The 14,750-nt window shown below is 45.3% G+C and overlaps 1 protein-coding gene across 2 annotated transcripts; it reads right to left on the bottom strand.

The window, feature by feature from the left end:
• Positions 1–1,697: 1,697 nt before the first annotated feature.
• LOC133929730 (uncharacterized) lies at positions 1,698–2,683 on the bottom strand. 2 transcript variants are annotated; one of them, XM_062376516.1, is made up of 5 exons: positions 2,400–2,683; positions 2,235–2,317; positions 2,017–2,149; positions 1,866–1,932; positions 1,698–1,748 (listed from the first exon to the last, which is right to left on the bottom strand). In XM_062376516.1, exons 1-5 carry the CDS (start codon positions 2,412–2,414, stop codon positions 1,744–1,746), a joined length of 303 nt encoding a protein of 100 aa, XP_062232500.1. In that variant the 5' UTR covers positions 2,415–2,683; the 3' UTR covers positions 1,698–1,743. The 2 variants fall into 2 exon arrangements, with proteins under 2 accessions (XP_062232500.1, XP_062232501.1); XM_062376517.1 differs by having other exon boundaries at positions 1,706–1,748; positions 1,884–1,932.
• Positions 2,684–14,750: the final 12,067 nt, after the last annotated feature.

The following is a 14,750-nucleotide window of genomic DNA, read 5'->3' on the forward strand; positions in this document are numbered from 1 at the left end:
CAAATCACTGCTAACGAAAAGTTCGTCCAATTTTCCAATGCCCAATGAATTTCGGGTTGTCAGGGTTTTTGAATTTAAACAAAGTATTAGTTTTCATTGCCGTATTCATTTCAGACAAGAGTTTTCAAAACATGCTCTTTGGTTTCCTCTTCTATCTGTAGATATTTTTACAACATTTGTTAATACCAATTTAGTTGACTAAAGTGAGACTAGAGATGAGTACCCCTTCTATCTTTTAGTTTTTTTTTTTAATTTGTGTGTTGTGACGTATGGGGAACCAAGGGAGATAATCAAATTATCTGTATTAGAAGAGTAAATAAACTGCTGCATGATCAACTTGCAAATTTACTTTTATTTAGTACTTTAGTATTTGCCACGACACTTGAGATTCATTAGACCAATTAAGTAAACAAATTGCTGCCTAATTAATTTATTAGGCCAATTAACGTATCAAATAGTGCATGGTTTGAAATAAAAGACTATAAACTTCTACATCGTAGTTTGTTTAAATAATATAATAGATGATCGTAAACTTCTATATCGTAGTTTGCTTAAAATTTTGACTCATATTGCAATATTATTGATTTTATGTGCATGATCTCGTTGTAATGTTATTAATTACACGCTTACTAGTATAAAAAGAGGAGTCGTAACCGAGTTGATACAGTAGCCAACTCGCCGAGACTCTGAGCTGCCGTTGCCCTTAAGGGTACGAACAATACTAGTTGCTTATGACTAGGTATTTAAGTAAAGAGAGTGTTAATCATCTATATAAAAATTGTAATTTCTAATACAAATAAATACTATATATATTTAAATATAGTTAACTCACTACCGGATTTCGAGACTTTGCCGTGTGCCTAGGGCACACGGCGAAGGCCTTAAAACACTCGGCAACATGTTTGCCGAGTGTAACACTCGGCATATCACTGTCGGCATACACAGTGCCGGCAAACTACTGTTTGCCGAGTGTTTTATATCGTGCACTCGGCAAACATATTTGCCGAGAGCCAAATACGACACTCGGCAAAAAAAAGTGACCTAACGGTGCCAATGCGTTAACGGCCTCTTTGCCGAGTGTCTCAGGGATACACTCGGCAAACACGAGGACACTTTGCCGAGTGTCTCAGGGATACACTCGGCAAACACGAGGACACTGTGCCGAGTGTCCATGTATACACTCGGCAAAGTGAGCACAGAATAGCACCCAAATAGCACAGTTTGGTGACACGTGCCACGCATTGCCGAGTGTATCCCGTGGACACTCGGCAAAGTGGCATCCAAAATGCCAGATTGAACAGCCTTGTGACACGTGTCCGTTTTGCCGAGTGTAACACTCGGCATAGCCTTGTTTGCCGAGTGTTACACTCGGCAAACTGTTATTTAGCAGGTCGACAATTGATCCATACCAGATTCAAAACTGTCACTACAATTCAAAACAATATACATATATTTCACAGATTACCACCTTCACATAAACATCGCATATTACGCAAACATCACATAAAGCGTCGTATAAACATCGCATATTACGCAAACATCACATAAAGCGTCGCATAAACATCACATATTACACAAACATTAGATAAAGCGTCGCATAAACATCGCATATTACACAAACATCACATAAACCGTCGCAAGTGACACAAACATGACAAATTGTCGTGACAAGATAGCAAAACATAGTCCAAACAAAAAATAAAATGTAGCAGGCCGTAACGGACTCAACACTTGATTACCACCTTAACCTGCATCAATTAAGGAGCAAAAATGCTAATTAAGAAGTATGCATTTGAAAGTAAACAGAAATGGTAAGTATGGATATAGGGTTACAAAAGTAAGTTTTCAAAGTGAGGAGAACAAACCAAAGTGAGGTGGAGTACCAAAGTGCGAACCTCCAGCTCCAGGCGTATTCGATCCCTCTGATGGATACTGCACAAAGTAGATAGTTAGCACAACACTCTATGGTTGTAAGAATGGTAATAATGGTGATTACAAGGTTATAAACTAACTCACAGGAGTGTTTGGAGCCTGTGGAGCAAGTGGACGAGAAGGGGTTGGCATCGGTGGCGGAGTTTGACCCATTGCAGCATAAAGGGGCGTCATCATCGCATACCACTGGGATCGTTCTGCCGCCAGTGTTTGGAGCCTGTGGAGCAAGTGGACGAGAAGGGGTTGGCATCAGTGGCGGAGTTTGACCCATTGCAGCATAAAGGGGCGTCATCATCGCATACCACTGGGATCGTTCTGCCGCCATCCTCTCCTCGAACGATCTCTCTAATTCGTGCCGGAGCCTCTTTTCTTCATCCAGCTGGGCCTACAGTATGTCATCGCAATCTCATCATCGTTCCAATGCAAAGCATGTAAAGATAGTGGAGGATGAATGAAACAGAACTAACCTGCATTTCGTTCATCGCAATCCGTGTAGGCTCTGGGCGAGGGCGTATACCCGGACCTGAGCTCGTGCTCTGAGCTCTAAGCTGAGAGAGAGAGAGGGAGTGGTGGCCGTATCGAGTGTGCCGTCGCCAATCCAGAACCGGCCATGTTTCTTGCCTCCTCCCGCCCTCATAACCACTTCCCCATCAAGATCCTGCTCGCTCGGATCAAAGTCTGGGCCGTGGACCTCCTTTGCCATCGATGTGTATCCATCCAGGCGAGCCTTGACGTTCTCGTTGGTGTACGCTGAGGCCAGGTCATTCGGGTCATAAGCAACCCCGTGCATCGCCTTTGACTTATGGGCCAAAGCATAAGCCTTGAAATGGGAGAGAGGCTGACCATCATTTTTTGCCGACTGCAACAGAAAAGCAATAACATTCATAAAGGGGACGCCCGCACAGAAATTAAGGAGAACTGAGCTTGGGAACAACATATGCTATTGCATACCCATCTAGCCGCGAAACCAGTCAGGCTGAGGTTGCCTTGATGGTGTGGCGCGCCAGGCATCAACAATCGCCTTTCCCGGCAAGCATTGTGACTCTCCTCCCACTCGGGAGCGCACCACTTGTCCACGATCACAAACCAGCACGGAAGGTCTCCGGCGCACCACCCCGGAGGCACCTAAATAATCAAGTGCATGATATATAAGAAGAAGAAATTAAGTGTTAGTAATCTAAGGAACAATAAGCTTTATTGTACTTTACCTTCAGGTACTGCTCCCGGGTCAGAGATATGGTCCTAGCGTCTTTTTTTGTCACCTTCGCTCCAAGGTGTTCCGCGTGAAATTTGATCACGGCCTGGACGCGCGCCTCATAGTGCATATCCTTAACAAGTTTCTTGGCAGCTTTGTCGATGACAGCAGCTGCCCTAGCCTCCAAGCCCGGCTCGCATCTAAAAAAATCCTGCATATAGACGCGACGGATCCAGTCATTAGTTAAATAATTTCCATGCGATTAGTATTGACTAATGTAGTGCGAACGAAACTTACCCACAGCTCGGCCTTCACCCGCTCGACTCTATTGGGAAACACCCTTCCCTCCCGGTCACGGGCGTCCGGCGCGGCTGCATAGTGGGCCCATGTGTATGCCGGCTCGGTTACTCCGCCCAAAGTAACCATGCCAGGGAACTTCTCCTTGATCAAAAGTCCAAGGATGCCGTTTACATGGCGTGAGTGGTCACCCTCTCCAACCCTCAGCCAGTTCCTGCACAAGTGTAAAGGCAATTTATTAGTATGTGTTGAAATATTGAAGATACAAAGGCAAAAAAATAATGAGAGTAGAGAGAGCCATTTACTTCTCTCCATCTGGTCGAATGAGCAGGCGTCTAGCCATTGGCACCGGTCGCCTCGAGAGGCTCGAAGGACCACGCAGCCACACACGAGAAGAAGTAGAGCTAGAGCTACCCCCCTGGTCAACCTGCTCCTCCTCTACCTGCTCCTCCTCTACCTGCTCCTCCTCATCCCCAGACTGAGTCGCAGCCGTAGGTATAGGCGAGTCAGACTCAGACTCAGCCGCACCTAGAGGCGACTCAGTCTCCTCCTCAACAGCAGGTATAGAAGCACCTCCTCCACCCCTACCTCCGCCTCTCGGCCTTCCTGGAGGTCTTCCCCGGGGTCTCTTTCCGGACCCGTCACCTGCATCCGTGGCTTTCCCCGTCGCCTTTTTGTATAGCGACGTTAACTTCCTCATACCGCCCACCATGCTATGAGGACAAGTAAACCAATTAGTACGGATGTTACAACTTGATGTAAATAAATGAAGCATACTAAAAAAACATGCTATGAGACAGAATAAGTCATACAGTTATTACAAATAAACATACAGTTATTAGAAATAATCATCATTATCGGGATCAGCTGGATCATAAGTCTCATCATCACTATCACGCGTGTCGAAATAATCATCCTGATGCTCGGGAGGAGGAATGGCGTCATCACTGTCATTGTCTAAATGTAACCGCTCAAGTAATTCCAAGTCCCTTGTATTCTCAACCTCGTCTTCTTCATCCTCGTCAGCACCAGTTTCATTGTCTACTTCCATGCCCTGAGCTTCCGTCAAGTCGATCTCAAAATTCCCTGCGAGCCCATCTTCTTGAAAGAATTCTCCATCATATGTGTTGGGGTCTATGTTGTAATCTTCATTGTTTGGGACTGGTAGTTTACCGTGTGGCGGTACCTTGTACACAACATCCCAACCCTTAAGACGCTCAACGGTTTTGCACGGGTATGAGAGATAATAAACTTGCGTGGCCTGTTGAGCCACAATATAGACATCGTCGCCTGGTAAGACGGTTGGTTGTCGAATTTCGACTAGCCCAAGATTAGGGGTCCGTCTCACTACTTCTGGATCGAACCAATGGCATTTGAATATGACGGGATTCAGAGGTTTGCTCCCATCAAAATTTAGTTCGTATATTTCTTCAATTCTTCCGTAGTACTCAGCCCCATCTAAGCCTGCAGTAAAAACTCTGGTATTTGTTGTTCTACGATTGGGCTGACTCTGCTCGTGGCTTGCTGTGTGGAAGCGATATCCATTCACATCGTAAGCCTTAAATGACCTGACCCTATAGGCACAACCATCCGCAACTTGTCTCAAGTCGGCACTCATAGACTCGTCGGTTGTTCCCTACAAGTTTAAGCGGGATAGCTTGGTGTATTAGTCGCATGTAAGAAATGAAATCAAGTTAGAAATGAAATCAAGTTGGTGTAATAGCCAAGTTAGAAAGTACTTTCTGTTTGAACCAAGAAATGAAATCGGGCATGTCATTTCCCACACCATCTCTAAGAAGGGCCGAAGCTTCCTCGAGGGTAGGTTCCCTTGATTCATGCCAGAATTGCTCATTGAATTCCCTATAGCAATGAGAAGAAGCGGAGTTGGACACAAACTTGTGACTAGTTGAGAAATAATGTATTGAGCACTTACTGCATGTACGGCTCCACTTCGGATAGGTTGGTCAAGACATACAACATAATAGTGCGCCACTCTTCATGTTGCAAGGTCTTGTTAGTCGCACCACTTGCACTGCCAAGTTGCCCTCTAAAGATGCTAAGCTTTGATTCATCTTCGGGGTTTCCAACATTGTAACGAGGGGGTGGATTACGCACACTGGGAAGATTGTCAGCATAGTATTTTGTTGTGAAGTTTGACACCTCCTCCAGGATGTATGCCTCGGCTATGGATGCTTCAATTTTGCATTTATTTTTACATTTATTTCGAAGAATCTTTTGGAATCTCTCAATTGAGTAGCACCAGCGGCCCTGCACGGGCCCCCCCATTCGTGCTTCATACGAGAGGTGCAAAATCATATGTTGCATCGGATTAAAGAAGCCGGGTGGAAAGATCTTCTCCAACTTGCAGAGCAACACAGGCGCCAGTCTTTCCATGTCTACTACCACGGTATGAGATAACTCTTTGGCACAAAGCTGGCGGAAGAAATTGCTCAACTCCGCAAGCACTAGCCAAACATCCTCGGGGACATAGCCTCGAATCATCACCGGCAGTAGCCGCTCAAGCCATATGTGATAGTCATGACTCTTGAGCCCGTTGATTCGCAAAGTAGCTAAATTCACTCCCCTCTTCAGATTCGCTGCATACCCATCAGGGAACATCAAGGTTTGGAACCACTCAAGTACTTCCCTCCTTTGGGCCCTTGTAAGAATGAAATTGGCCTTTGGCTTCGTCCACGATTTCCCGCCTTTGGGAGGAGCCATGTCTAGCTGTGGTCTATTGCATAATCTCGTTTGATCGACTCTAGCCTTAACGTTATCCTTCGTCTTCTCAGGAATGTCCATGATTGTGCCAAAAATGGCCTCAGCGACATTCTTTTCAGTGTGCATTACATCAATGTTATGTGGAAGAAGGAGATCATCGAAGTAGGGGAGATTCCACAAGCATGGCTTGTGAGTCCAGGCGTGTTGCTCACCATATCCCAGAAATCCATCTCCTTGGGCATTGGACTCGAGAGCGTCTAACTGAGCACGAACCGCGGCACCGGTCATCTTAGGTGGTGCTGAGCCTTCGGCAACTACATCTTTCGTAAAGTTCTTCACGTCTTGTCTGAATGGATGGTCAAGAGGAAGGAATTGTCGATGCTTGTCGAAGGAAGAATATTTGCCACCCTTTGTCAACCAAATGAACATCAGAACCGCCCTGCATACTGGGCATGGGAACTTCCCATGCACACACCAGCCACAGAATATCCCATACGCCGGTAGATCATGCAGGGAGTACTGGTACCAAACATGCATTTTGAAGTTTGTCTTTGTAGCTCGGTCGTATGTCCAGACCCCATCCTCCCAAGCACGGACCAAATCATCCATCAGCGGCTCCATGTACACACTCATATTCTTCCCCGGGTATTCAGGCCCTGGAATTATCAGCGACAGGAATATGTTCTGTCGTTGAAAGATGACGCCGGGGGGGAGATTGAGGGGAATAACAAACATAGGCCAACAACTGTATGAGGCACAAGTCATACCATATGGATTGAACCCATCAGTTGCGAGCGCAATTCGTACATTACGAGCCTCTAGAGCTTTGTCACGATGAATCAGATCGAACCTCTTCCATGCTTCACCATCCGATGGATGTACCAGCTTGTCAGGATTGTATCGACGCCTATCTTTGTGCCACGTCATCTGTTTAGCAGATTCCACAGACTAGGCAAAAACCAGCACAATTCAGCAAAACAGCATCTTTGGAATCGAGCTCAATGGACGCTATCGTGACAGCCAGGCACTAGTAGGAATCAAAATCTTTCACTTTTTTCTTTTATTTTTTTCTCCAATAGGCACACTGGAAAAGGAACCACACAAAGTTTCAGCTCAATCAGACTTAAGATGTGGCCTAGGAAATTTCTGCAAAATCTTTAAAAAGCGTGCCAAAACTTCGAAGCTCGAACAGACAATTTTCTGAGACGAATTTGGGGATTCTAAAATCGTCAAAACCGGCGAAGCGGGTGGCCAGTGGATGGGAAATTTCGTGTAGATGTCCGTAGAATCAAAAATTTCCTGATTCAGAGTCCGTATGAGGGAGTTATGCCCGTTTGAAATTAGGGCTTCCGATTATGATTTTCAGATGGGGAAAAACACAATTGGATTGGCGGTGGGGGGTGATACGGTGGCAGCGGATATATGGACACTGGTCTGGAGTGGCGTGGTGATCTGGGTAGGTGTATATGATGGTGGAAACTGGTGGAATTGATGAACCCTAGCACCGGATCAAACAAATATGGTAGGAAAAACGACGATAAAAAAAAATTGCGCGGCTATGAGCTGTGGAGGTGGCGGCTAGGGTTGCAAAGGGGAAACACAATTGAACTAAAACACGCACTAAACCAGCAACAAAGACACGACTAGGACATAAACTCAACACTACGGACTCTGAAAGTGACTATGCAAAGGCTAAACACGGTTGTAGGACGGGTAAACTAGAACCTAATTTTTTTTTGTTTTTGTGGACTATGGGACGAAAGACAGAAACACACGCGAACTAGGGTAAGCCTGACGGTTATACCTGAGTCTCTGATTACCACTTGATGGGAACAGGGGGTCCCGATCTTCCGTCAAGTGGGGATAACTAACGATTTGGTGGAGATTTGACACAAACGATCCGGCTTCCAATCAATAAGATTCGAACCCCGCAATCGCAGCACCACTTCTCCTCGGGTTATCAACCGTGCGCTGCGCGATTGACCTCGCCACGAAGGCTAATCCTTGCCTACGAATCGAAGACACAAGCAAGAACCAAGAAGAACATAATCTGAAAAATTGCAGATGAATTGATTAAGCTCACAAGTTGGGGTCTCACAAACCGATCTAGCGGCGAACTGTTCTTGACAGATTAACTTAAGCAAAATCCACCCTAAACGACGGCACGACGGCTGTTTATGGAGACTCTAGGGTCGCGCAAGACCCTCTGAACGCGCCCCTATTGGGCTCCAACATGATACAAGGCCCAAAGACCAAAATACGACGTCGCATCGCCGAGACAGATTCTGGATGTCAACTTGTTCGGACGATTCCCGTTAACTCCAGATGAATTTGAGCCTGATACTGGTGCCATTGGAAGCGTCTTGAAATTATCTTTCCATCCATCTATAGTACGCCCAAATCCGACTCCGTATGCAACCTGGGCGTCCGTTTTAGTGCGGGCTGTTTCTGGAGTCCGAAACAGAAACGAAATCGAATCGGTTTGGGCCTCCATCTTGAACCGGACGTCCGCGCTGGCCCTCCACGCCTCGAAGGCCTTCTCCACGCCCTTGCTGGTCCTCTCCTGTGTTCCTAAGTACAATTAAATCATTAGGTAGCAATTTATTCTCAAACTCACAAAAAGAATTGCTTAGAAACGAGTTCACCTGTAAATTTAAGAGTCGAGCGCGAGCACGAGTAATTGGACCTTGCACAGCAACTTGAGGAGTTTCGTTTGCATCCGTAGGAGGGATGTCCTCATCATCCTCCCCCTCTTGAAAAGGAGTCGTCCTCGACTCAAGCTCATCTTCTCCTCCCAAATATGGCTTCAAATCTGAAATGTTAAAAGTGGGACTAACCCCAAATTCGGGAGGCAACTCAAGCTTATATGCATTGTCATTAAGCTTTGCCAAAATTTTATATGGACCAGCAGCACGTGGCATCAATTTAGACTTTCGCAAATCTGGAAATCTATCTTTTCTCAAATGCAACCACACTAAATCACCTGGTTCAAGTTGAACTTCCTTTCTACCTTGACTACCAGCAATTCTATACTTTTCAGTCATCTTTTCTATGTTCTCTTTAATTGAAGCATGCAATTTCAAAATAAAATCAGCACGCTCCATAGCATCACTATGTACTCGCTCAGAAGTAGGTAGAGGCAAAAGATCAATGGGAGCACGAGGGTTAAAGCCATACACTACCTGAAAGGGACTTACCTTGGTGGTGGAGTGAGCCGCCCGATTATATGCAAACTCAACATGAGGTAAACACTCTTCCCACAGCTTCAAATTTTGCTTCAATATCGCTCGCAGCAGTGCAGACAATGTTCTATTTACAACCTCTGTCTGACCATCTGTTTGTGGATGACATGTTGTAGAAAACAGCAGCTTTGTACCCAATTTGTTCCATAGCGTACGCCAAAAGTGACTCAAGAATTTTGCATCACGATCTGAAACAATAGTAGAAGGCATACCATGCAAGCGAACAATCTCTTTGAAGAAGAGGTTAGCAATATGAACGGCATCATCCATTTTATGACAAGGAAGAAAATGTGCCATCTTAGAAAAGCGATCGACCACAACAAAAACACTATCGCTCCCCCTCTTTGTCCGAGGCAATCCCAAAACAAAGTCCATAGAAATATCAGCCCACGGAACCGAAGGAATAGGAAGAGGCATATACAAACCATGTGGATTCAATCGGGACTTAGCCTTTTGACACGTAGTACATCGAGAAACAAAGCGCTCGACATCACGCCGCATCCTAGGCCAAAAGAAGTGTGTGGACAGCACATCCTCCGTCTTCTTAGCACCAAAGTGGCCCATCAAACCACCGCCATGTGCTTCCTGCAACAACAAGTGACGAACGGATCCAACTGGAATGCATAGACGGTTAGCTCTAAACAAGTATCCATCATTAAGCACAAATTTATTCCATGTACGTCCCTCTTTGCAATTCAAAAGCACATCTTTAAAATCATCATCTCGAGCATATTGTCCCTTAATCGTTTCAAGTCCAAAAATACGATAATCAAGTTGAGACAACATGGCATAGCGTCGAGACAAAGCATCCGCAATCACATTATCATTCCCCTTCTTGTGTTTAATGATGTAGGGAAACGATTCAAGAAATTCCACCCACTTAGCATGTCTACGATTCAGATTCGTTTGGCAACGAAGATGTTTAAGTGATTCATGATCCGAATGAATAACAAATTCCTTAGGCCATAAATAATGTTGCCACGTTTCTAAAGAACGAATGAGAGCATACAATTCTTTATCATACGTGGAATAATTAAGAACAGGCCCATGCAATTTCTCACTAAAGTAAGCAACGGGTTTACTTCCTTGCATCAAAACAGCACCAATGCCAACTCCACTTGCATCGCATTCAAGCTCAAAAGTCTTACCAAAATCAGGAAGTTGGAGTAGCGGCGCGTGAGTAAGCTTGTCTTTCAAAAGAGCAAAAGAATCCTCCTGTGGCTGCCCCCAATGGAATGAAACACCCTTCTTGGTCAGCTCATGTAAAGGGGCAGCGATGGTGCTGAAATCCTTCACAAAACGGCGATAAAATCCTGCAAGTCCAAGGAAACTCCGCACTTGTGTCACCGTCGAAGGCGTTGGCCAACTCTGAATGGCATGCACCTTGGCCTCATCCACCTCAATGCCCTGTGGAGTCACAACATAGCCAAGAAACGAGACTCGTTCGGTGCAAAAGGTGCACTTCTCGAGGTTACCAAATAAGCGCGCGGCTCGCAAAGCATCAAAAACAGCACGTAGATGATCAAGATGTTCAGATAAACATGTGCTGTAAATCAAGATATCATCAAAATAAACCACTACAAATTTGCCAATAAATGGGCGTAAAACCTCGTTCATCAAACGCATGAAAGTACTAGGTGCATTAGTTAACCCAAAAGGCATGACTAACCACTCATACAAGCCGAACTTGGTTTTAAAGGCAGTTTTCCATTCATCGCCCAATTTCATTCTAATTTGGTGGTAACCACTGCGTAAATCAACCTTAGAGAAAATCTTAGAACCACTTAACTCATCAAGCATATCATCTAATCGAGGAATAGGATGACAGTACCGGATGGTGATGTTGTTAATGGCTCTACAATCGACACACATGCGCCAACTACCATCTTTTTTTGGAACCAAAATGACAGGAACAGAACAAGGACTAAGGCTCTCACGTACATACCCGCGGTCCAAAAGGTCTTGGACTTGGCGCTGAATCTCCTTAGTCTCCTCAGGGTTGGCCCTATATGCAGCATGGTTGGGCAAGCTCGCTCCAGGAATCAAATCAATTTGATGCTCAATCCCGCGAATGGGAGGAAGGCCTGGAGGTATCTCAGAGGGGAAAACATCTCTAAACTCCTGCAAAAGGTTAGTCACAGGTGCAGGGAAAGTGCTAGCAATATCATCAATGGAAAATAAAGCATCTTTGCAAATCAAGGCATAGCAGCAAGTATCATCATCATGAAGTCCAGAAAGATCAGATTTTGTTGCAAGCATGACAGGGGCTTTCAATTTAATTGCTTGCTGATTTTCAGGTTTAACATGAGGTTCATTTTTTGCACTTTCAGCTCTATCCTTTTCAGCTTGAACAATTTCAGCAGGAGTTAAAGGCAGCAAAGTAATTTTCTTTCCCTGATGCATGAAGGTGTATTTATTACTTCTACCATGGTGACGTGCATCATTATCATATTCCCAAGGTCGACCCAACAAAAGAGAGCATGCTTCCATAGGTACTACATCACAATCAGCAAAATCAGAATATATACCAATGGAAAAATGCACGCGTACTGTTTGTGTTACCTTAACCTTGCCGGAATCATTAAACCACTGAATATGATAGGGGTGTGGCCGTGGTCTTGTGGCCAAGCCAAGCTTCTTGACCAAATCTAAACTCACCAAATTGTTGCAGCTTTCTCCATCAATTATAACACGGGCACGTCGATTGTTGATGACGAAGAAGGTTTGGAACAAATTATGGCGCTGCTGCCTCTCTGATTGCTCAAGCTGAGTACTAAGGACACGCTGCACAATAATGTTCCGGAAACCCGCCGTGGCAGCACCACCCAAGGCATTGGCATCATACATGTTGTCATCGCCGGAAACGGCACTCGTGTCATCATCCTCATCAACATCTGAAGCACTAATGTAGCCATCATCTGTAGCAATGTACGCCCGTTGGCTAGGGCAATCCTTCTTCACGTGGCCAAGCCCATGGCAGCGGTGGCACTGAATGCTCGAAGTGCGACCACTGGAAGGCGCTGAATCTGATTTCTTGGCGGGTACCTGCAAAGAAGGCTTACCAGCGGCCTGAGCTGGTGGTAGTAGTGGTGGTACGCGGGCACTCGAAGGAGGTGCTGATGTAGTCGTCTTTGGCGCATAGGAAGTGCCAAAATTACTCCGGGTTTTATGCTGTTGGCGTCCCTGCAATTCCTTCTCTGCAAGCATAGCAAACTGGAACAACTGGCCGACAGAGTTAAATTCCTTAAAATCAACTATGTCCTGAATTTCACGCCTCAATCCCGAGTAAAAACGACAAATGGAATCCTCATTCCCCTCCACGATGCTACAACGCATCAACCCCTTTTGAAGGTCACCATAATAATCCTGCACAGATTTATCCCCTTGCTCTAAACGCATCAATTTCTTACGCAAGTCTCTATGATAAGATGGGGGAACAAATCTATCACGCATAGCCACCTTAAGTTCTTCCCACGTGGTAGGTAAAGCACCATCTGCAGCTAAGCCCGTCCACCAAATGATAGCAAAATCTTTAAACTCACTAGTGGCTTGTCTAACTCTATGTTGCTCAGGCACAAGGTGGGAACAAAACTTCTGCTCTACTGTCATCTCCCAATCCAGATATCCCTCAGCATCATAATGACCCGAAAAAGATGGTATTGTGAATTTAATCTTAGCATAAGGATCATCGGGTACACGATTATTATTACCATGCTGATGGTGAGCACCACCCATACCTTCTGTGTTGGTGCGGAGACGACGTCGTAGGCGTGCTTCCTTGGTAGCTGCTTCAACGTAATTACCGTTGGCATCAAACACCGCGTCATCTGGAAAGTGTGGACCGGTGTTCTGTGGGTGTGGAGGTGGACGTGTCTCCAATGCAGCAATTCTATCAGTGAGCTCGGACACCTGTCTGTCCACCCGCTCCAGCATGGTGCCAAGCTGCATCGCAATAAGCGCGTCATGGACAGACTTGCGGACCGTTTCCTCCATCTTTTCCTCCATAAGCTGCCGAGCAGCTTCTAGCTCTTCGCGACTGACACATTCGTTGAAATCTGTGGGAATCTTCATATCATCTCCTGCCATTGTAAACACCAAAAACAGGAACAAACAGTGAAGGTTATCCCTAATAATCCAACTATGCTCTCTCTGGTAATCCGACTACGCTCTCTTTGGTGGGAAAATGCACACACTCTAATGCGTCTTACTGAGCGCTTACAAGTATCTTTCGAAAAACACAATACAGAGGACGGTACAATCGGAGGCTGGTTCGTGATACTTACCGAGAAGGAGTGAAACCGCGATTGCAAGGTCAAAACTGTATTGATCAGAAGATGATATGTGGAGCTCGGAGGGCACACAAAAAAAATGTATGTGAGTGGAACACAATTCAATAACAGATAGCAATGCTGAATAAAGGTCCAAAGTACACTTGTCCTAGTTGCTGGCCTATACGTGTCCTAGAACAGGAGTGCTAACAAGGAAGGCTCGAGTATGGATAGGAGAAACAACAGCAATTCACGGACTAGGCAAAAACCAGCACAATTCAGCAAAACAGCCTCTTTGGAATCGAGCTCAATGGACGCTATCGTGACAGCCAGGCACTAGTAGGAATCAAAATCTTTCACTTTTTTCTTTTATTTTTTTCTCCAATAGGCACACTGGAAAAGGAACCACACAAAGTTTCAGCTCAATCAGACTTAAGATGTGGCCTAGGAAATTTCTGCAAAATCTTTAAAAAGCGTGCCAAAACTTCGAAGCTCGAACAGACAATTTTCTGAGACGAATTTGGGGATTCTAAAATCGTCAAAACCGGCGAAGCGGGTGGCCAGTGGATGGGAAATTTCGTGTAGATGTCCGTAGAATCAAAAATTTCCTGATTCGGAGTCCGTATGAGGGAGTTATGCCCGTTTGAAATTAGGGCTTCCGATTATGATTTTCAGATGGGGAAAAACACAATTGGATTGGCGGTGGGGGGTGATACGGTGGCAGCGGATATATGGACACTGGTCTGGAGTGGCGTGGTGATCTGGGTAGGTGTATATGATGGTGGAAACTGGTGGAATTGATGAACCCTAGCACCGGATCAAACAAATATGGTAGGAAAAACGACGATAAAAAAAAATTGCGCGGCTATGAGCTGTGGAGGTGGCGGCTAGGGTTGCAAAGGGGAAACACAATTGAACTAAAACACGCACTAAACCAGCAACAAAGACACGACTAGGACATAAACTCAACACTACGGACTCTGAAAGTGACTATGCAAAGGCTAAACACGGTTGTAGGACGGGTAAACTAGAACCTAATTTTTTTTTTGTTTTTGTGGACTATGGGACGAAAGACAGAAACACACGCGAACTAGG

Source organism: Phragmites australis, chromosome 9 (genome assembly GCF_958298935.1).
Source record: "Phragmites australis chromosome 9, lpPhrAust1.1, whole genome shotgun sequence".
In the NCBI taxonomy this organism is placed as follows: Eukaryota; Viridiplantae; Streptophyta; class Magnoliopsida; order Poales; family Poaceae; genus Phragmites; species Phragmites australis.